Source organism: Myotis brandtii, unplaced genomic scaffold (assembly GCF_000412655.1).
Source record: "Myotis brandtii unplaced genomic scaffold, ASM41265v1 scaffold882, whole genome shotgun sequence".
Taxonomy (NCBI): domain Eukaryota; kingdom Metazoa; phylum Chordata; class Mammalia; order Chiroptera; family Vespertilionidae; genus Myotis; species Myotis brandtii.
In genome coordinates, this window is record NW_005371607.1 from 524,843 (window position 1) to 548,595 (window position 23,753).

A 23,753-nucleotide genomic window follows, 5' to 3' on the forward strand; every position below is an offset into this window, starting at 1 on the left:
GTGCCCCAACCCCCCAATCGGCCCTACCCTGAGCGTGACTGAGGGTGGCATCGCAACCTCCCGATCCGCCCTGCTCTGTGCTTGACGGGGCGGCGGCCCTGCTCTGAGCCTGACCAGGGGCTGCACCTAGGGATTGGGCGTGCCCTCTGCCACCCGGGAGCAGGCCTAAGCCAGCAGGTCGTTATTCCCGAGGGGTCCCAGACTGCGAGAGGGCACAGGCCGGGCTGGGGGAACCCCCTCCCCCCTGAGTGCACAAATTTTTGTGCACCGGGCCTCTAGTATAATAATAAAAGGCTAATATGCACATTGACTGAATGGCAGAATGACCGGTTGCTATGATGCACATTGGCCACCAGGTGGCAGACACTCAATGCAGGAGCTGTCCCCTGGTGGTCAGTGCACTTCCATATGGGAAGTGCCACTCAGCCAGAAGCTGGCTCGTGGCTGGCCAGCGCAGAGGTGGTGGTAGGAGCCTCTCCCACCTCCGTGGCAGCACTAAGAATGTCCAACTAACGTTTTAGGCCCGATCCCTTGGGGGCCTAAGCCTTCAGTCAGACATCCCCCGAGGGCTCCCTGGCTGCCAGAAGGATGTCTGACTGCAAGCTTAGGCCCGATCCCCCAGGGAGTGGGCCTAAGGCGACAGGTGGACAATCCCCCAAGGGGTCCTGGACTGTGAATGGGCACAGGCCAGGCTGAGGGACTCCCCCCCCCCCAAGTGCACAAATTTTTGTGCACCGGGCCTCTAGTTTTGAAATAAAGCTCATGCTTCCTATCTGCCTCCACCTTGGATGCCCTTTGTGTCTTTTCTTTATGCATTCCTTTGGTTGTTAAAGAAATCGGGCTAGTATTTTCTTCCTTCTTGTTGGTTGTTTACTTTAAAAGGCATTTCCTATATAAGCATAACTAATGGACATAAGACACTGGGGGTAAGGGAGGGCAGGGGATTGTCAAGGGCGGGGGAAAAAAAAAGGACACATATGTAATACCCTTTGTAATGCTTTTAGCAAAAAAAAAAAAATTAAAATTAAAAAAAAAGAAATAAAAGGCATTTCCTCCTCCAACAGATATGGGTTTAGAGTGTCCAGTATGCAAAGAAGATTACACAGCTGCAGAGGAAGTCCGGCAGTTACCCTGCAACCACTTCTTTCACAGCAGTTGTATTGTGCCGTGGTTGGAACTGGTGAGTACAGACAACTCTTATCTGTGACAGGCATCTATGCCAGTCACATCTTGTCAGGGGAATGCTTCAGCGTTAGGGTGTAGTTAATTGTTCATGAAGATTAGATTTTAGTCCCCGGCTAACTCTTAGTAACACCATTACTGTTTCTTAAATTACTGTTTGGCTATAACTAGGGGTTAGCAAACCTATAGCCGACAGGTCACTGTGGCCCATCATCTGATTTTGTAAGTGAAGTCTCATTGGAACACAGCTATGCTTATTTGTTTACAAATTGTCTCTGGCTACTTTCATGTGACATCACTGAGTAGTTGCGACACAGGTGGTATTTAGCCTGCAAAGCCTAAAATATTTACTACCTGTCCCTTTACAGAGAAAGTTTCCTGGCCCCTGCTCTAGATCATCTCAGGTCACTGATTCTGGTTAGTTCTATTTGGTGGTATGTGTTAGCTATTGTTACAAGCTCTCTCTGCGTTTAAAGTTCTGTTTGGGGGATGTCCTGGTGTTAACACCTCGGAGCCCAGTGTGCACTTTGTTTTTCTACCAGCCAACTCTCAGGATTTCCTAAGAGTTTAATACCTACAACTTCTCAGGTCAAGCTGTTTACATGGATTGATATCTTTCTGTTTCAGCACGATACATGTCCTATATGTAGGAAGAGCTTAAATGGTGAGGACTCTACTTGGCAAACCCACAACTCTGAGGCCTCTGCAAGCAACAGATTTAGCAGTGACAACCAGCTACATGACCGATGGACTTTCTGAATCTAAAGACCACGTCTGAGCCAGGGCTGTGGTAGTCTTCTTACCATAGCTGTGAATTGTATCAAAACAAAATAGTCGGTGGAGTTAGGAATCGTGTAAGAAACCCCAACCCATAATATTAATGCAGAGTGTTTTCTTTAAATTTAAAGTTAGCATCTATAGATGGAATTGTATCTAAAACCAAATGCCTCATTGCTGAATTCAGAGTGATAATTTTATAAGTGTGAAACTTAATTATGTGGGTTCCCCCTGCCAGAATAGAATTAGTTCCTTAAAGTCTAGCTAGGGTCCTGCTATCTGCCAGGTTGCCCTTTAATAGATGTTTTCACCCCCTTGTCCAGCCTCCATCCTATCATTAGTGTATTTTATGGTAAATACAGTGGAACCAGAGCCCAAAAGTCCTACTGATACAAAAGCATATACTCTTGGCCACATTAGTTATGAATTAAGGTCAGATTAATTCAGAAATCTAAGACTAATGACTTTGAACCCTCAGACAGCAAATCAAAGAAAAATTACATTGGGAAGGAGAAAGTGGCTTATCATTATACTCTGGTTTTCTCATTTAGTTTTTAAAGACTACTTCAAAAGATGCAGTTTCTGCAGAAACCAGCCAACGTGACTTAGGGGTCTTCTGTTGGTAGGAATCTAATTCTGGCTTCTTTTTTCGAAAGTGGAGCAGCATACAGGCAAAAAAGGACACATGTTTGAAATCTTTGGTTCTGACATTTTTTAATGATCCCCATCTCACTGTTTATGTCTTTTGTCCTGGGGACTTTAAAATAATTTCCCTCACAGAAATAGAATGCCTTCATTGCTGCTTCTGTTCACTGTTTTTAGTAATTCATTGGTATTTAGGAATTGCGATTTTTACATTGCCTTATTTTAATTTTTTTAAGCCCTTTGATCATCTCTGAAACCTTTGTTTGCTTGGTTCTGGATATTCTTGGAATCAGACTGATTATTGTGATCATGTTCAAAACAGCCTGGTCTAGGAGAGGTAGGCCTTACTTTTTTTTAGCCTAACAGTGTCCCATCTACATGCATATGCTGCTTGGTGCATTTAAAAAAGATTAGAAATGTCTTCAGAATCTCAAAGCCTCAAAGGGAAATGATGGGTACTGTTGGTACACCCAAAAGGGTTACAGAGAGGCCCTGTTAGTCTGGTCATAGTTTGGAATGATCAGAACAAGAAGGCCTCTAAGAGAGTCTCTTTGTTGGCTCCTGTCTTAGTTTTTGTTGACTATCATGCGCTATACTCTGATTTGGGGGGTTAGGGAAGGGGATTAGAGATATAGATGATATCTCTAGTGGTAGATGATAGGGGAGGGAAGAGAGATAGAAAAGTGGCCTGCTGAATTAATAGCCTGCCCGTAAAAGGTGTGTCTATAAGGTCTGATTCAGGTTGGGCCAAGAGGAAATAAAAGATGTTTTTTATATGCCTCTCATGTCATATCTCTGTAGAGTTTGTTTCTTTGGAGAATGTGAGCTATTAACTAAGCCTATTGAAATCTAGCCTCCAAATAAACATTGCTTTTGAGGGCAGGTGAGAAGCTGGAGGGAGTGTGAGGTATATTATGAATATTTAATGGCCACTATTCAACTGTCTCAGAAAAATTGTGACAGCCTGGAAACTGTCTGCCTGTTAAGTGTCTGGAGATGCCAGGACAGGCGTTTGCATTTTTACTTAAAACCAGAGAACTAGAAAGGATCTCAGTAGCTTCCTAGACGGATGGAAACAAAGTGCTGGAATAGGGATTTACTTTCTCAGTACACAGAATAGCTAGTAACAGTCTAAATTATCTGAAAATTTCTTCACTTTTTGCTGTCCCCAGACTCCTCCCACTTTATGTATCTGAAGTGCTTCTTCCTAAAATAGGAGGCATCTCAGACTTCAGGTTAATTTAGGTTAAGCAATATATTTGGGTTTTATAAAGCAGCAGAACTAATAGGATATGTGTGTGCTTGTGTGTATACATGTATAGATTTATAATGAATTTGCTCATGTGATATGGAGGCTAAGAGGTTCCAAGATCTTTCCAGGCTTTCACAATTTTTCTGCGAGACAACTGTGGCATTCTAATTTGATTCCAAACACCTGAGCATAGGTGAGTTGATGGAGTACGTTCTAGTTGAAAAGCCAGATGATTGGAAACCCGAGAAGAGCCGATGTTTTACTTTGAGTTCAAAGGCAGGACAGGGCTGATGAACCAACTCAGGCAGCGAGGCAGGAGGAGCTCCTCCTAGTAGGACTATCAGCCTTTTTGTTCTGTTCAGGCTCTCAGCTGATCGGATGAGGCTCCCCCATATTAGGGAGGGAAATCTGCTTTATTCAGTTACTGATTCAGGTATTAGTCTTATAAAAAATACCCTCATAGACACACTCAGAAATAATGTCTGTCCAGGTATCTTGACATCTCATGGCTGAGTTAGGTTGACACAAATTAACCATCACAAGAAAGAAAAATAGAAATGTTGCACACAGTCGAATGATCCTTATCCCACTTAAATTTTGCCAAATTATGGAAATATCTGTCTTGTTTAGAGACCTTAGTACTAGGGTTAAACGGTAGAAGAAACATTCGTGGGAAGAGGGCCAGTTTGCTGTGTGCATAATAGTTATTTTTTCTCTTCAATTTAAATCCACCTGGAAATCTGAGATACCTCCCATTCTAGGGAGAAACATTGCAGATTCATTGGTCTAACACCACAGCATGTCTGGGGTGAGACATGCAGAGTTTGTTTCTAGGAATGCCTTGCTCTTAAATAGGAGGCAGTGCTGAAGGCAGAGGGCTACATAACCCAGACTTCTCAGGTGTTTCTTTCCTTTGTAACTGGAAGGCTTACAGACTCGGGAACCTGGAGCATAATAGGACTCAAACGACGACAGCTTTCTCTGATTGTCAAAGAGAAGAGAAAACGGTTGCAATTTCAGATCTTGAGCCCTTAGACTTGAGGCTTTTACATTCATATTAAATGTAATATGAGTCCCTGCAGAGCTAAACAGATTGTTTTTTTTATTCACGAATGTCTTTATCTTCCTCTTGTCCGTTATGATCTGAAATAGGAGGGAAGAAAACTACCATGTAAGTCAGAGACATCCTAGAAATTGGTAGACTTGAACATTGAGAGGTTATATAGGGCACTCCTTTCTGGCCTCTAAGGGATGATTGCTTCTCAGGTAGTTTCCAGATGGGTTAGTGTAAGTCATGTTCCTCTGGGTTCATTCTGACTGGGCAGAACTGGGCAGTAGGGTGGGAAGGGCAGAGTGGTACTTTTAGCTGGTATCGCTTCGACATCTTGAAAGTTTCTAAGCTAATGAGTTTGGAGCAGGGAGAAGGAATAATCCTGGTACAAGCATTAATTTTCCTTCAAAGTTCCTATTGTCAGTTCTCTGAAGAGTTGAGAAACTTGCAGAATCCAGAATGACATTTTGTCCCTATTGGTATAGCTCAATTCTTTCCTGAAAGTATTAGTTTCTAAGAAAAAAAGGATTATTCTAGGTGGAGGATATGGAAATGGCTATAAATCAAATAGCTTCCTTAGCTTATTATAAATTGTAGTTGTCAACATTTACTGCATAACAATTGAGCCAAGTACTTGTCAGATATTTCCTTGAGTAGTACTCTTTGGTCCAATAATTAGCTCTCAACTTAGAAGGTTTTTGGGGAACATTTCCCCTCCAACAGGTATCACTTTGATTAAGTGGTTATTAGGAGGAAAAGTATTTGTTTATGTCTTTGTATTCAAATATATGTGTGTGTATGTATATATGTATATATTCACAGAGACACACACACATATACATGCACATTTCACTGTAGAGGAAAGGATGCGCTTGATGGGCACTGAGGTGCAGTGAGCGGGGGCCCGGCAGAGGCCTGAGCCTCACAGCCGGTTGCTCTCACTGCGCACCTTGGCTCCTGTGTTTCTGCCGTTCTGTGTTGGGACACTGTTGGCCTGGCAAGCGCCCTGTTACATGGTGTGGTGAAGGGATTCAGTAGAAGTAAAAGTGTGGTCATTGATGAGTTTAAGAATAAAGGACTTTTGAGAAAAGGGTGTTTATCATCCATTGCTTCTGTATGATATTAAGTTGAACTCAAATATAATTTGTTTTTAAAATTTTTTCTTGATAAATTATTGTTGCCAATTGACTTTCTCTCATGACTTGCGTGCTTCAGTTTCTTTCTCCCTGGTGTCTAGGTGCTGCTTTCTCAAGGAACTAATTAAATATATCAGTCTGACGGGGGAATGAATCTGTGTCTGTTATAAACAATAACAGCAGCGTCTGGGGTTTTGGAGGTGAAGGGCACTTCAGAGTTGGTTGTTAGAGCTGCTCTAGGCAGGCCACTGACATCTGTGAAGACAACAGGTTTTAGGAGGAAAAGGAGGAGGGTGGTAACAGATGATGCTAGAGGGAAACCCTGTTTGACCGCTGATGGAGAGGTGGGAAGACCAGAGTGCTGTTTACAAGAATAAACCAGCGGAGATTTGGGAGTTAGGGGGACCGGCAGGACAGAGTTCTCTTACTGCAAGTTTCCAAAATGAATCTCGCATGAGTTCTGGTGCAGGGAGTTGGGGGGAAGGCTTGATGGGTTAAAAATTCCAGGTGGCTGTCCTGTGGGAGGAAATGGTAGCTTGTAGTAATGTCTGAGTCTCAGCACTCCGGCTGGGCCCCACAGGCCACTCAGGGGTTTAAACTAGAACGGGTAGAGTGCATTGTGTACCGCTGGAGAGGTTTCTCAGGGCCAAAGTAGAGCCCTTCTCTTATCCAAAGGACATTGAGGTTTTCATCTCATACCTGCCAGACAATGGAATTACATGCATCCAACTCTACGATCTTATACATGAGAACTTCGTCTTGCTGATTACACTTAGAAGGGGTCCACGAAGTGGAGTCCACATGTTGCCTTTCCTCTCTCAGCTAGGATACTTCTATCTGTGAATTACGGGATGCAGGCTTGTGGTTCTTCACATTTTCTAATAAGATGTACTATTTTTTAAGGTCCAAACGGTACTAGATTCCTTCCCAATGAGATGAGAGTTGTATCTTCAGTATCTTAGCGAATAAATACATCACAAAAAGCTACTAAGATTTCAGTAATATTTTTAAATCAATTTGTCTTTATTAGTCACACCAGAATCCTCATCCAGTTGAAACACAGTATTGACTTATTTGAAAGATACATTTCAGAACTTCACTTGCCCAAATACACACAGCTGGTATGTTGCAGAGCAGGTCTTTGGACTCCATGCCTAGTTTTTTTACCTTATAAAACAAAATCCAAAATCAGGTAAGGTGTTTCCTTTCGATAGTTGGCTATTTAGTTCCAGTGAAATTGTGTTCGTACCTCTCTATTCATGTAGTTCTTCCTGTCAGGCATATCCTTCCCCCCCTCCCCCCGCCTCCCACCTCCTTGCTTAACTATGACAAGAGGTCATCTGTTTAAAGAGAAAGAGGGTTTGTGAATTTAGGAGAAAAGATGCAAATACTGCTTTGGGCATTTTTATAAAAAGAGAAATGACCGAAGATGTTGGTAAGTACTTCGCTGAAGGTAGACAGTTGTGATCCGTGGCGCATCTGGTCTGCACAAATCTTCGTCCATCAGTGCGGTGTGGATTGCTGTCTACACCAGGTGCTCTCTTCATTTTCTCTATGTTCATGCAGAGTTGAGACACTGGGTCTGGGTCTCTTTCCTCTCCTACCTCTCTTTTGCTTATTTCTTCTTTCTTTCCTTCAGTGGTAAATAACAATTTCTCCCCCCAAAATTGGTGTTCTCACTTGGTTTGACTTGCTTCTTTTACTGTGTTTGGGGGCGCGGGGGGGGGGGCACCGAGGAAAAGTTCTTCTGGGGACACAAACACATGGACTTATCCCGTGTCTGAGTGGGCACTGCCCCAGCCACTGTGAGAGCTGCTCTCTCCCTCACTGTGACTGAGTTGTGAAGAAGGCAGGTTCGCCCTGGAAGTAAGTAGGGGAGGTCAAGGGATCCACTCATTTGTCCCATTTTATATTCCCCAGGTTCTTGGCACGTTCCCCTGTGCCCATGTTGTAATGTGAAAGATTCCAAGGTAAACATATTTATCTTGCTGTGATTTTTAAAAAGATTTCTTCTGGCAGGAAGCTCTTACAGAGCTGTAGAAAGAAAAAGGAAAGTTTATTACTGCCACATGACTTAGAATAGCAACAAAATACCTCATGTAAATTCATCCCCGCTAGGCTTCCTGTGTGTGTGATAGGCGCTCCAGGCTTGAGAGGGAACAGAAAGGGAAAATGGGATGCATGCTGTGTGCTGTGTCTTATTACTGAGGTTGCAGTTGTATCTTTACAAATCTCACATTCTGGTGGAGGTGGGAAGGGGGCTAACCACCAGTCTCTCCGTGCTGGAAGGTAGGACAATCGAAGAAGAAGTAGATGCCACTCAAAGTTCAAGGTAGGTTTTCCATGGAGGGTACTGAATGGTTGGCATGGTGATAGGACAAGGGTACTCCGTGAAGTTAGTCATGAGCTGAAGAAGGTACAGACCTAGGAAACGCCCTCATCCTTGTTGTCATGTGTAAACATGCTAACTTGATCCATATGATTCCCCTAGACCTGAGGAAACACGTACTGTTTTCCTACTGAATGCTGCCTCTTTAATAATTCTGGGAAGTCTTGTTGGAGGGAGAATAAAGAAAAGGAATGAACTATCAAAACTTCATTCTCTTCATCTGACAGGAGAAGGGAAACGAGCTTAGAGATTTTTTACTCTGGCATAATTTGGGACTCGGGTAGTAAGTGTAGTAGATTGAATGGCTAGACTTATTTCCTCCACTTTTTTTAGGGCATTTATTCTGTATGAAGGAGTAAAATTTATTTTACTAACAGTAACCTAATCACCTGAGAGAATTTAGGTTTAAACCTATATAATAAAGAGCTTGCCGAAACCGGTTTGGCTCAGTGGATAGAGCATCGGCCTGCGGACTGAAAGGTCCCAGGTTCGATTCCGGTCAAGGGCATGTACCTGGGTTGCGGGCACATCCCCAGTAGGAGATGTGCAGGAGGCAGCTGATCGATGTTTCTCTCTCATCGATGTCTCTAACTCTCTATCTCTCTCTCCCTTCCTCTCTGTAAAAAAATCAATAAAATATATTAAAAAAAAAAAGAGCTAATATGCTAATTAGACTGGATGGTGGAACGACCTTCCGGAATGACCAGTGGGCAGGGGGGCGGGGGCACGGGCACGAGGCAGCCGGGGCTGTGAGGGCCTACTCTTGCATGAATTTCGTGCACTGGGCCTCTAGTAAAGAATATGTCTACAGGTTCAGACTGCTTAATTTGATTTTCACCAGTTTCTTCTTGAAAACTGGCCTAGGCTTACATTTGGCAGGTCCTCGCCAAGCATCACAGGTAAAGTCATTTTTTCTTTTGATGGTTTGTAGGTAAAGAGTTGGACTAAGGGAGTGTTAGGTCCTGTTTCTAGAAATGTGAGGAGGCAGTCTCAGAACGGGGAGGGAGGTGAAGGAGTTGAGATTGAAGTAGATAATTCCTGAGGGCACAGGGTGTTAGTGAGAAGCACCTGTATTCATTCCTGTGAACTGGGGCAACATTTCACCTCTTTGTACCCATTTTCCTGGTGAGTAATCAGGAATCTTTGCCTCAAAGGGTGGTAGGAGGTTAGAATCATCGTGTAAAGCCTAGCCCATCATGCAGATTCTTCAAACACATTTACTAAGAGCCTACATGTGCAAGACAAAGTCCCAGCATGTAGAGAGCTTACATTCTGGTGACAACCAAGTGGTGGATATTGATTGGTTTGAGGAATGCCTAAATAAAGATGGAATAGAATGCCAAGGACAGACAAAACCCTGCATCTGATTTATGCAAAAACGTAATGGCAAAGCATTGCAAGTTCCAGTCTATTAGGGAAAACCTGATTCCTCTTGATAAAGGGTGCGCAGGGGCTGAGCCAGAAGTGCTGAATATACTCGGTCTGGCATCAGCCTTTGCTGAGGAGCTGCACTGTTCAAACCTCACCTCCGGACCAAGTCTGTCTCTTCCCTTGTTCATTTTCACATAATGGCCTCAGCGTGTAGTCCTCTGTTCCTTACTGAGTACAGGCAGCTGTATTTAATGGCCTCTCCCACAGGCCTTTCCTAACAAGTCTGACCTACCCAAAGGAGAGTCTGATTCACCTGTCTTTCCCTAGTTAGTCCCTTTGGATCAGTTTTGCCCTCATTGGTTCGATGTTTCCCTTCCCCACTCGTCTTCCTTTCCATAACATAGGTGTTTAAGCTTCATCTGAACATACCTTGAAGGACCATCAGGCTGGTGGCCAGCATCACCAAGACCTCTTGCAGGGCGCTTGGACTGAGAGGGCCTTTACTGTGGAGAGGGCCGTTACCATGGCTGGACTCCTGCTGTCCTGTTAGTTTCCCTCCCGTCACTGTGTAGTTCCCTGTCTCTGGTTCAAAAGAGAATCGGGTTCAGGGAATGGTTTCAGAAATCATCAGAACGTCCTTTTGCATCACCTCAGAACTACTTTTGCGGTCTCCAAGTATCAGCATAATTCATTGCCCAGATAAGTTTTTTAAAAAACATTTGTGGGTGATGATGATGATGATGTATTTTAGCAGCAATGAATAAGTATGGAATCCACTGTTTGTCACACTGGGAATGCAAATAAGCCTGCCTTGAAGGAACTTTAAACTCATGCCAGAGAGACAGTTAAAATAGCTTAGTCACCTTGGACTTGGTCTCATCTAAAAGCCATCTGTGGGTGGTGGGTTAAGCAGTTCAGCTTAAGTTAAAATCTGGGCTTTGGGATAGATCTGGATTTTTATCCCCCACTCACTGCTAGCTGAGTGAATTTACACAAATTCCCTGTGAGCCCGAGTTGTCACATGACAAAAATAGTAGCTTTCTCAAAAGATCATGAAGATTAAATGAAGTATCACTTAGCACAGTGCCCGGCACAGTAAGCACTCAATGGTAGACATTGTTTATTGATACTGTTACCTGTCTGGCCTCATTCATCTTCCAAAAGGAACCTTATTTCCATACTTGGTGAGTATCCACATGTGCCGACTGTGGTACTTCTGTATTAGAACATGGATGCTAGGTTACAAGGAACAATGACTTTGTTGTACCCTCATTCTGTTCTCTAAGGCTTGTGCCTGGGATGTTCAATACTTACTTGTTCAATGAATGAAAGGAGGTTCCACTAGTGAGTGAAGTTAACTGGAACAGTACTAAATAGTAGTGTCAGGTTAAAGTAACTTAGGTTTTGTATCATAGACAATAAAAGCCATTAAAACCGGATGGTGGTGCATCATGTACAAACTAGAGGTCCAGTACACAAAATTCAGGCGGGATGGGGAGTCCCTCAGCCTGGCCTGTGCCCTCTCGCAGTCTGGGAGCCCTCAGGGGATGTCGGACTGCGTGTAGGCGGGAGAGGCTTCCCCCACCACCGCTGCGCTCGCCAGCCGAGAGCCTGGCTTCTGGCTGAGCGGCACTCCCCCTGTGGGAGCTCACTGACCACCAGGGGGCAGCTCCTATGTTGAGTGTCTGCCCCATGGTGGTCAGTGCACATCATAGCAAGCGGTTGAGTGGCCTTAGCATATCATTAGCATATTACGTTTTGATTGGTTGAACAGCCGACCAGACAACCGGACATTAGCATATTAGGCTTTTATTATATAGGATTAGCATTTTAGATGGCGGGTGGCAGTGTGGATTGGAGGCAGAGACCATATTTTAGAGTTGATGGGCCATTTATTAGGCAACAGCTCAGTGCCAGGCCCTGCAGTTGCTGTGGGAAATAAAGATGAGTAAGACAGTTGGATCTCAAGGGGCTCACCAGTTAGAGGCTATTGGGATGTTTTAAGTGAGATGATGACCTGAGAACACCGAAAAGAAAGGAATGAATGTGGGAAAGAACCAGTAGTACTTAGTAACTGGATGGGGGAAGGGAAAAAGGAGGGACCAAGGTTTAGACTAAAGTGTGGACAGAAGTACAGTCTCAGGAGAACGGGTTTGAGTCTGAGGAGATGGTAGGGCATTCAGGAGCTGGAATCCAGTTGTTGGTGGAAATGTTTAACTGAAACTTAGGGAAGAGTTGAGAGCTGGAGAAGTTGATTTGTGGGTCAGCTGCAGGGAGGGACAGGTTTAAATCAAGAGGGTGGATGAGAACTTGGGGGAGAGAAAGTGAAAAGATGGAGGGGGAATGAGGAGTCTTGGGGAAGGAATTCCCTTGTTTGAGAGGAGGAAATACAAGCATTGAAGGAGAGCACAGACGTCAGAAAGGTAGAAAAAACCAGGGGAGCACAGCCACAGAAGTCAATGGAGACGGGAGTTGATCAAGGAGAATGGACGTGCTGAGTGCTGTAGCGCGGGCTAAGGAAGACATACCGGGAAGCAAGGAAGGGAAATACAACTCAACCGAGACTGAAGTAGAAGATTTGGATTGACTGCTAGCCACAGGAGAGGATGAAAACATTTGTTAAAAGGCTCTGGGCCAGGTTTCTATTTTGGGGGTGTGTGTGTGATTTATACCTAGTTTTCTTAAAGTTAAGTAATTCTTTGAAAGTTCATAAAGAATAATAGCAGTGCCCTGTTATCCTCCTCAGGCCTATTCCCCAGAGACCATCACTCTCAATTCTTTGACATGTTTCACCATATTTCTAAAGAATATGCTCATGTTACCACTTTTTGATGATAAAGTTTAGATATTACCTATTGACTTTTATTGAAGATGAGGATTTCAACCTGTCACAGGCCTCCTGAGAGCTGATCTATCAATTCTATTTCTGTCCTATAAAGTTTTCTTCTGGAGCCCTCTTTCCCTTGCTCTCTGCGGGACTAATTGTTCTTTTTGGGCCCTTTTCTTCTAGAATTTCCTTATCCTCGTTTCTGTTAGGTTCCTTGTTTCCGGGATCCCGTTTTACCCACTCTACCGTTCACTTTCTAGTTCTCCTGAAGCACATTCTCTGGTAGCTTCTTAATAACGATCACATAGGAGACAAGTTTTGAGTCATTGCTTGTGTGACGGCGTCTATTCCTTCCTCACGTTTAATTGGTGGCTTGGTTGGGCACAGAATTCTAGGCAGAATAGAATTTTCTCTCTGGAAGGCTTGCCCCTTTGGGCATGTAGGGACGGAGTCGCTCTGCTGGGCAGATGAGGAAGCTGTAGGTACAGCTGAGGCTGGAGTGGTCCTATTCAACCTGTGCCAAAGTAGTAACAGCAGGGAGCAGAGTGGAGGCGATCTGTAGGGATGCAAGGCTTTGCTGCCCCAGTGAGATAGAGGCAGGGACTCGGCTTCTGCTGGCTTTCTGGTTTCTGGAAATGATCTCATGCAGGCCGGCTATACTTCTTGCTTTATTGTCTCCCCATCGACACCGCCCTCTAATCTATTGCAGCTTGAATGGGTTTCTGTTTCTTACAACTAAATGGTCTTTAAGACAACCATCCATTTTATCTCAAATCTCTGTCCCAGCCTGAAGGCTCAGTGCCTGTGTTTAGAAACACAGAGAGCTCCGTTGTTAGACCTCCCATTGTAGACCTCCGTCTGCATTTACTGGCCCTGGTCAGTGAGGGGCATCGGACAAGTGCTTTTACCTACTCGGGACTCAGTCAGTGTCAATAAAAATGGGATGGCTACCTCGGTAAGCTTTCTTGAAATTGAAGACAAAGTAAGATTACCTTCTTAGGAAAGCGGCATTGGTCAGTGGGGGAGAGGGAAAAGGATTGTAACGGGAAGGACTTCCTCAAGGAGGCTGCCTGGTCAGGACCCGAAATACCTACTGTCCCCAGCTGTTGACTCTGCGGGGGTCCCGCCTGTGGTATTAGGGATGTTAGGAGCTCACCTGTGACTGAAACGGAGAGAAAATGACCTTGAAGGAGGATTTCTGGCGCCTGGCTTTTGGCACAACACTGGTAGGTCCCACTGGCCAATGGTGTGGCTTCGGTTAGGGTGACCTCCAACTGAGATGATCTCTCACTGGCACCATCCATCTCAGGCGAGCGTCTCAGCCTCAGGTGCTTCAAGCTGGTCTCAGGGGAACAGTCCGAAGGCCTGTCCTTGCACAGAAACACGATGGCCCCCTCAGCCTCTTCGTTCGTATGCCTCAAGGTACAGATTAAGCTTAGTCGCTTTCCTTCCTGGGAAGCTGAGCTGAGGAGGCGCATGCATCCTAAAATGGGAAGGGAAGAATTAGCCGTGGGAGTACATGGCAAATGAAATTCACTTTATTTCTAAATGTTGAGGCAGAGAGGGGGGCTGCCCCAGGACATTAAATGCCACCCTCTTAGAGGAGTTGTCCATGAGTTACACCCATGTCTGATGGAGACCTGCAATCCCAGCTCCTCATTTATTGAATGGTTTGCGTTTGATTTTTACTGTCCACCTGGAACCTATAGGCCTTTAACTTAAAGTGCTTTGTTAATGTACCTCATCCTTGATATAGCCCTAGAGGCGGTGTTTTTTCCCATTTTACAGATGAACAAATACGAAGCACAGAGTGGTTAAATGGGTTTTCGGAGTTGGCAAATGTGGTACCTGGATTTCATGAATTTAGAGTTTATGAGCCTGTAGGAATTTCGGAGGGAGGGCCCGTTTACCAGGCTCCTTGCAACACACAGCACAGACGCGATGTCTGATGGGTGCACGACAGGGTTCTAACAAAGAAAAGGAAACTACGCCTGCCACCCTTGCATTAGCATCAAGAAGAGCGGGTCCCTTCTTCCTCACTAGGGAAAAAACATGGGGTCCATCCCCCTCAGGAGCCCAGGATTCTCCCTGGTGGCTGCTCTGCTCTGGGGCTTGGGGATGGGCTGTCCTCACCGCCAAGCTCGATGTCCACAATTGCCAGCAGAGTGGCCAGGGCCCAGCAGCCTCTGCCAGAGGCCATCGGCGTCCTGCAGGTTGTCAGCAGCTCAGGAACTCGAAGCAGGTGGCTCTGCTGATGTCCTTGGCCTCGCTCTCCTGGAAGCACAGAGGGAGCCCTGACGAGGCCGCGGCAGCTCCACAGCCACTCCCTGGTTGAGGCCCTGGCTTCTGTCGGCGCGACTCTGAGGGAGGTGGAGGGGTGGTGGAGGAGAGAGACACGAAAAGCTGTATTTTCAGATTTTTTTAAGTTAAATTGGATTTCTGGGTCAAAGAATATGAACATTAAAATGTCTATATATTATCAAATTCCTCTCTAAAAAGTAGTTGAGATTCAGATGTTCAACAACAATATTTGAAAATCTACATTTCTTTATGTGCTGGCCAGCACTGGATGTTATATCTTTTACATTTTGCCAATGTGAGGGATGAAAAACTAGGTTTTATTTGGCATTCCCATGACTGGTGAGGGTGAAGATCTCATCAGATGTTTATTGGTCATTTGCAGGACGCCACCCATTGTCTTCACTAGCAGAGAAGTGCAAACAAGGATCCCAGAAGGCTGGTGACCCTTGTAACCACGGCAGGGCCTGAGTTATGCACCGATTGTCTAGTCCTGACAATGGGAGCTCAAGCTATTTCCTGATCAAATAGTCTCAGAGTAAATCCTTCTAGTATTTACTGACCTTTATGATAGCCTGTCTGCTACTGCTATTACCTGCCTGACTAAGGGCTTTATGTTTAACCAAAGCTGAATAAAAGGCTGGCAACGCCTGGGCACCAGTGGAGGTCCTTCCCCTTGAGTTGGACTTACGCACCTGGCCCCCCCCAATATTTCCAAATTATCTCTTGTCTCTTCTCCTTCATTTGTGTGCGGCTCCTCTTCCAGATCCTGAACCCTAAACCACGCGGGACGTGGTGGGTACACACATACAACAGTCATTGATATTTGCTTCTGTATTAATTGCTTGTTCATAGGATTAGCATTTTTTAAACTCAACTTTTTAAAAAATATATATTTTATTGATTTTTTACAGAGAGGAAGGGAGAGGGATAGAGAGTTAGAAACATCAATGAGAGAGAAACATCACCTGGGACCCTTCAGTCCGCAGGCTGACGCTCTATCCACTGAGCCAAACCGGTTAGGGCTAAACTCAACTTTTAGAAATTTTCTCTGTTTTAGGGATATTAACCTGTCTGCCATTTTAAAATTTAATTTAATTTTTAATATATTTTTATTGATTTCAGAGAGGAAGGGAGAAGGAGAGGGAGAGAGAGAAACACCAATTATGAGAGAATTATTGATTGGCTGCCTCCTACATGCCCCACACTGAGGGTTGAGCCCACAACCTGGGCATGTGCCATGACCTGAACCATAACTCCTGGTTCATCAGTTGACCATTTTTTTAAACAAATATTTCCTCACAATGTGTTGTCTCTTGACTTTTTATTTCATAGGAAAAATTTACATTTGTGTCTTTTTAAAAAAAAAATCATTTATGTTTTTGGTGTTAGTTTCCCTCAGGCTCAGATTATAATTTTCTTCATATATATTTACATATATAAAATATTTTAAAATATTGATTTTTGAAGGGAGAGGGATAGAGAAAAAGAAACATCAATCGGCTGTTCTTACACACACACACACACACACACACACACACACACACACGGACAGCCCACAACCTGGGCATGTGCCCTGAAGGGGAATTGAACCATAAACTTTTGGCTCAAGCATCTGAGCCACACCGGCCAGGGCTCTTCCAATATTTTTATTGTTTTACCTTTTATGTTTATGTCTTCTAATCCTAGCTAAGAAAATTTTATCGCCATATCAAGACAAACCCAAACTGAACAAAAAACCAAGACCAAGAAAATACCTGAATTTTCATCAGTAGCGAAATGACTGAATACATTTTGACTCATCCATATAGTAGAATATTATTTAAAAACTAGAGGCTTGAAATTCGTGCATGGGGAGGGGGTGTCCCTCAGCCCAGCCTGCACCCTCTCCAATCCGGGACCCCTCGGGGAATGTCCGACTGCCAGTTTAGGCCCAGCAGTCGGACATCCCTCTCGCAAACTGGGACCACTGGCTCCTAACCGCTCACCTGCCTGCCTGCCTGATCGCCCTAACTGCTCTCCCCTGCCAGCCTGATCCCCCTAACTACTCTCTGCTGCTGGCCTGATCGCCTTAACTGCTCTCCCCTGCCCGCCTGGTCCCCCTAACTGCTCTCCCCTGCTGGCCTGATCCTCCTAACTGCTCTCCCCTGCCAGTCTGATCACCCCTAACTGCCTCTGCCTCGGCCCCGCCACAGTGGCTTTGTCCAGAAGGATGTCCGGACGGTCGTCCTGAAGATGTCTGGTCTAATTAGCATATTACCCTTTTATTAGTATAGATGAGTTCTATTTTTTTTATGGACCTGAAAGGATGGGTGTCCATAATATACCATTATGTCAAAAAAGACATTTCAGAGCTATGTATATATAAAAAAAATACATTTTTATTTAAAAAAATCCTCTGTAGATGTTTTAAAAATATATTTAAATACTTTTATAGTGTATAACTTTTTGACTAGATAATTACATTCACAGGGTTCAAGTTTCAGAGACGGGTATGCAGTTAAAAGTTTCCTTGCAGCTCGCACGCCCCAGTGACCCTTCCCCACAGCCATCCAGTTGCCTGACTCTGTGGCTCCATCTAGAGATATCCTGTGCATATGTAAACAGTTCCCGATGTCCCCCGTTTAAAAAACCAACAAGGAAGAATGATGGCATACAATACACTCTGTCCTACAGTTTGCTCTTTTCGCTTGCCAATATTTTCTGGAGACCATTCCATATCAGCATGTGAAAATTGCTGCACAGTATTCTTAAATATGCAAATTTATTGATATAGATTCTTGTTAGTGAGCATTTTGGTTATTTCCAATCTCTTACAAACCCTACTGCAGTGAGTAACCATGCACATCCATCACTTTGCAAATGATGAATCTCTGGAAGTGGCATTGCTTGCCCGAGGGCATGTGCATTTGCTGTGTTGAGTGATGCTGCCATGTTGTCCTCCGGGGGTTGCATTGCAATGCCTCCCCACCAGCAGCCCGGAAAGTGGGTCCTGCGGGTGTCCATAGATTGATTTGCAGGAGTGCTTATAGATTCAAAAATTAGTCCTTCGTGATGGGAGGGAGAAATACTTTTCTAGTTTGTCATTTGTTTTTTCTATGGTGGTTTTGTTTTGCGGGGAAAAAAAATTTTTTTTTTCTTATCATTAAACTTATCACTCTGTTCTTTTACTTTGATGGCTTTCAGGTTTTGTGACTTGCTGTACAGGCCTTCTCTCCCCAAATTGAAAATCCTCTCCCATGGTTTCTTCCAGTCCTCTTATTTCTTCATATCTTACGTTAACACTTTTGGTCTTTATGGGATTTATTTTGGTGGAAAGTATGAGGTACAGACCTAATGTAAATTTTTTCAAGCTAACCACCAGTGATTCCAGTACCTTTATTTGAGTAAAACTTATTTTCGTCATTCACTTGAGATACGTTGTCATATACACTTGTGTGTGCATGCCTATTTCTTTACATTTATTGTGTTTGTATACATGCCTGACAAATGTTAGTAGATTTATATTTTAATTCTTAGAAAATAATGTATAGACTTGATAATATTTTATTTTAAAATGTTTAATCACTTTTTGTAGATTTAGAATGGTTGCCACCCCAAAATACGTCCCTTTGGAACATTGATGATTTTAGGCTGGTTAAGTTTAAGAAAGGGCAAACCTGGAAGAAGCTCTGAAAACCAAGTAGAAGTTGCCGTCTGGCAAAGGGCATTTCTATTTCTAAGGGAGATCTCCATTTGTAAAGGCGTCTCCCTCACTGTGCCAGGCCTCCCTTCACTGTCTGTGGAGAAGGCTTGCACTTAAATTTGCAAACAATCTAAACCTTGTTTACTGTGCTTTTCCATATCGGACTCTAACCCAACATCATCTTCTGTCTTCAGCTGACGGTGGTATTAAAGGTGCTGGCTTCCACCACTTGGGGGAGTTACTGTGTTCCTGGGCCTATTCCACGTATACAGGAGTCGAGCCTATCACTAAACTTTAATTTGTTTTTCCCCTGCTAATCTGTCTTGTGTTCATTTGGTTATTAGACCACCAGCCAGAAGAACCGTGAAGGGTAGAGGATGAAATTTCCTCCTTGACAGTTGTATATAGGGTAGGGCAAAAGTAGGTTTACAGTCCTGAGTACACAAAACAGTTTATTGTTGTTACTTATTAATTATTGTATTATTTTCCATATGAACAACTGTAAGCCTACTTTTGCCCCATCCTGTATATTTACAGATCACAGAGGATAAGAGTATAACGGTACATAGCAAATTGTTTATATTTTTATCCTCAAAGGTGTGTTGTGAGGGAAGTATGAAAACCTATTAATTTTCATTAGACCATTTTAAGTTATTTGACTTGCTAAGATGAGCTTGTAATACTTTGATAATTAAAAATTGAATACAGAATATATACGTGTGTGTATGTATATACATCTGTACCTACTTATCTTCCTGTCTGTCTACACACACAACACATTTGGAAATGTCAAAATGTAAGATATTCACCTTGAGAATGGTGTGGGGAGTGTAGGGACCAAAGGGACTTTCGGTATGTGTTTTATATACTACATATTTTTAAAATGAAAGTTTTAAGAAAAAAAACCTAGTCAAACTAATCTGAGGTTAAAATTTAAAATGTGTCTGTGGGATTAACAAAAAGGACAGAACTGAAATGCTGGCTCTTCTCTGGGACATTGTCATGGGGTGTAAAGACCTCCAGGGAGCCCCAGGGATGATTTGAATTATCAGGCCGAATTGAAGGTAAAAAATCCATTCGTGAATCAAGTGGTTTCAATTTCTTTGCTTTTAACAAATTGAAGAGATGGCTAATGGAATTGTTAGCCAGGGATAGACTGGAACCCCCCCTCCCCCCCATGTCCATTTCCCCTCTGCCTCCCTTTTTAAGAAACCCTCCTGCCCACCTCCACTGTGTTTTAGCAGAGAACCTGCCTGCCTGCCAGAGACATTTCCCAGCCTCCTTTATAATGAGGGGTTCCTATGTGGCTAAGTTCTTGTCCATGCAAATTCAAGTAAAAGGAAGTGGTACTGATATCATGTAATTAACCTAGTTATTAGCAAAAAAAGTCAGTATTCTGATCAAATTTTATATTCATCCCCACTAAAATCCCAAGTGAAATGGTAATGTGTGAACATTAGTCAACATAATAGAGAAGTAGATATCTCAAAATTCTAGCATCATTTAATGATAAAATATAAGGTCATTTCTATTAATACAAGGAGCCAGGTAAAGATGCTTCCAACTACCTCTGTTATTTCACAGTGCTCTGGAAATGTTAGTCATTGCATTTAGACAAGAGGGTAAAGGGAGGGAGATAAATGTTGGAACTCTTGAGGCAAAATTACTATTACTTATATATGATATAACTTACACCTGGAAAACCCAAGCGAATTAAGAATATTAGAAATGAAAGGTAGACTATATGAATAGACAGTACACAAAAAAGGAAATGCAGTGAAAAGTTGTTCAGTCTTACTGGTCAAATTGTTTAAAATTCAGAGTTCAGAATTTCAGGATTACCATCCAGTAGATGAACAAAAATAAAAAAGATTGATAAACGCAGTTCTAGTAAAGGTATGAGGAAATAGACACATTTACTCTGAATGAAAGTGTACCCTGTACCTTTGACTCCATGTTACAGAAGTAAAAGCAGGAGTGTGCTGAAGTATAGGTATGAGGATATTCACTGCAGCAGTGATTATAATACCAAAAATTAGAAAAAGGTGAAGACCCATTGGTTAGAGAATGGTTGAGTGAATTATGGCATATCCATAGTATGGATTATTAATTAAGTACAACTTACATAAAATAATGTAAAACATAGCAAAAATAAAATTTCATAAGGTATTCACTTATGAAATGAATACATAAAATCATTTTTCCTACATACAATTGATAGAAAATATGATAGAAGGAAAAATCCCACGCATTATAGCAACAACAATAAAATACCCATAAAATGCCCAAGAATTTAAAATGGGTTTAAAATGTAACAAGATTGCTATATGGGACCTATAGGATAAACAATATAAAGTGCTATTAAGGAACATAAAAGAAAATATAAATGGAGACAATTGCTAATTTTCTCTATATTTACCTAGAAATTTGTCACAATCCTAATAAATCCTAGCAGCAGCCCAGTGGTCTGGTCCCCAATGCTTCTGCCCTCACCTTGACCTCTGGCCCCCCTCCCTGTGGTCGCACTTAATGCTGCACCATGTCTCCACCAGAACATCCTGCTGACTCTTGAGGCAAACATTACAAGTTTAGCAAAACGCTATTGTACTAATCCCACGGAGGCTTACACGCAGTGTGACCAGCTTGAAGTCACAGCTAGGATTCCAGCTCCCAAGTTAGGCAGGTCTCTGAGAGTTTAATTTCCTTAGTCCCCCTTCTCATGCCAATCCAAGCCATTCAGGTAGGGTCACAGCACGAGGACTGTGATGATAATTAGGCCGTGAGTATTCCAAGGAGCCGGCAGGAGAAATTCTGAATGAGGGGTCTTCAAAGGCTGCGATATGGCCACGGAGTTAGGCCTTGGCAGATGTTTGTGGGCGCTGGGGGCCGGTGCCCATGAATACAGGGGTGAGGTAAGGTGGGGATGGGCTCCGCACTGGCTAGCTGTGAGCTGCTGTGAGCTGTGAGGAGGTCAAGTCCCTTCTCTAGGCTCCTTCCCGAGGGACTAGTGCAACGGGGTGGGAGAGGCTGGGGCAGGGACTGCTTCCCAAAGGGGGGCGGCACACAGGCTGCCCGCCCTCGGGCGCTGACGCAGGGGTGCTTCGGGGTGCCTGCGGCCTGGCTGGAGCTGAGCTTGTAAGTCTGTCCTGGGCCGCTTAGCGGGGCCGGAGGCCGGCGAGGACCGTGGGCAAAGGATGCTCCTGGAATCTGTGACCTTGGTGCCCGGCGGACCAGGCACTGCTGGTTCTGCACTCTGACCGCTAGAGGGCGCCGCCTTCCAATTGAAGCGGAGATGACCCTCCCCACAGTTCATCAGCCCCAAATTTGCAAAATGTGATCCCTTGAGCCTCCGGGGTTTGGGGAGGTGAGAGTGGGGGTGGGGGATGCGCTCGGGTCGGCCTTGCGCGGCTAGCTTGGAAAAACCTAAACTAGTGTGGGGGCGTGGGGAGTGCAAGATCAGGTCTGATGGGTTGATGGGCCCTGGAGAGAAGCCTTATTACAGTTGCAACTCGCCCTCCGTGGCCCCAAGAACTGGGGGAGGGAGCCTGGGGACTTTCTGGCCTCCCCTCCCTCTTAAGACACGCGGCAAACCCCTCAGCGGGCAAGAATGGGGGTGCACATTAGGCTGACACCCCCCTTCTGCCCTCCCAGGCTAGGCTGGCTGCCCCGGTTGTCTCCTCGCCCCGACCTTTAAATTGGGGGGCACCTGGAGGCCTGGAATCAAATCCAGCGTTACGGACCTCGCTCAGCCTCCCATCCACGCGAATGGTGTGACAATGAAATGGCGCCTAGAGCTGTGCAGAGGTTCCGGGAGCCGGTGAGACAGGACTGCGAGGGGGAGGCTCCCAGCCCAGCCCCAGCCCCTGGGGCTCCACGGCCACCTGTCTGCACATCTCCCACAAAATGGAAGGTGCCCGGGACCCGAGATGGGGCCTCCATTTTGTGTCACAACCCCGACTCCTTAGAGTAGAACCGTTTGTCAGTCACCCTTAGGGTCCCGAGGCCCCGAGCCTCGTCTGCTCTCTCAGCACCCAGAGCAGGCCCCACCCTGACCTCAATGTGCCATGGACCCTGTAGGTTGTCTGGTGACGTCCGTGGATCCTGTTCTCAGAATAACATTTAAAATGAATAAAATGAAACGCAGAGGATAACGGAGCTGGAAGAATGTGCGATGGAGGAGGGCGCGTGCTCCTTTAGACCCTCAGCCCCAGAGGGGACACTTCAGAGTGATGACGTGACGACATCTGAGGAGCCTGTCGCAGCTGTAATGAGATTTGACTGCGATTTCTACTGACGGCCAATTCTGCTGAGGCTTGTTGCCTATATCAGTGGTCGGCAAACTGCGGTTCGTGAGCCACATGCTGCTATTTGGCCTCTTGAGTGTGGCTCTTCCTAAGCCTTAGCAGTACCCTAATTAAGTTAATAACAATGTACCTACCTATATAGTTTAAGTTTAAAAAATGTGGCTCTCAAAAGAAATTTCAATTGTTGTACTGTTGATATTTGGCTCTGTTGACTAATGAGTTTGCCGACCACTGGCCTATATCATAATGGAAGGACATGCTTTCGAGTAGAGACTAGTGAACATAAAGATGACTGTTTTCCCCAAATTCACAAATCCCATGAATAAATCCATGGCCCCCAGGTCAGAAGCTCTGCTGACAGCTTCCTCACTTTGCAACTAGGGAAACTGAGGTCTCCTGATTCCCACCAGGTCAAAGGTCTCCCCGCTAACGTGCGTGACTCTGAGCCTTGGGGAGAACTATCTACACCATTACTTTCACCCTGGAATTCCCAGCTTTACTTGGCCAAAAACATGCCAGCGGCCTGAACCCCCCTTGCTTGCATCACCCCCAGAGCACACATCTGGGGTGTGTATCTCCCTCAGGGGTGCCTCGCAAGGCCAGCTCCCAGGCCATGGAGCCCAGTGGCTTGTCCCAGGCTTTGAGGAGTCAAGTGGAGAGTTGATCAATGCTAGTAACTTTCCTTTAGTACAGCGGTTCTCAACCTGTGGGTCACCAACCTGTGGGTCTCGACCCCTTTGGGGTCGAACGACCCTTTCACAGGGGTCGCCTAAGACCATCGGGAAACATATATAATTACATATTGTTTTTGTGATTAATCACTATGCTTTAATTAT

General features: G+C 44.5%; 2 protein-coding genes across 5 annotated transcripts in view; one reads left to right on the forward strand and one right to left on the reverse strand.

Annotated features, from left to right (window-relative positions):
- The window catches only part of RNF115 (ring finger protein 115), an 81,013-nt gene extending 74,935 nt beyond the window's left edge, over positions 1-6,078 (forward strand). For all 3 annotated transcript variants that reach the window (XM_014532341.1, XM_014532343.1, XM_014532342.1), the window contains 2 exons: positions 1,065-1,180; positions 1,810-6,078. In XM_014532341.1, coding sequence (XP_014387827.1) covers positions 1,065-1,180; positions 1,810-1,941 — 248 coding nt within the window. In that variant the 3' untranslated portion in view covers positions 1,942-6,078. The remainder of the gene's footprint in view (positions 1-1,064; positions 1,181-1,809) is intronic.
- A 108-nt stretch (positions 6,079-6,186) lies between these two features.
- Positions 6,187-15,347, reverse strand: CD160 (CD160 molecule). Of its 2 annotated transcripts, XM_005884958.2 has the most exons (4): positions 14,764-15,347; positions 13,787-14,113; positions 10,233-10,385; positions 6,187-8,077 (listed from the first exon to the last, which is right to left on the reverse strand). In XM_005884958.2, the coding sequence occupies exons 1-4, from the start codon at positions 15,089-15,091 to the stop codon at positions 8,070-8,072; spliced, it is 816 nt and encodes a 271-aa protein (XP_005885020.2). In that variant the 5' UTR covers positions 15,092-15,347; the 3' UTR covers positions 6,187-8,069. The 2 variants fall into 2 exon arrangements, with proteins under 2 accessions (XP_005885020.2, XP_014387826.1); XM_014532340.1 differs by lacking the exon at positions 6,187-8,077 and having other exon boundaries at positions 9,244-10,385.
- Between the last annotated feature and the right edge of the window lie 8,406 nt (positions 15,348-23,753).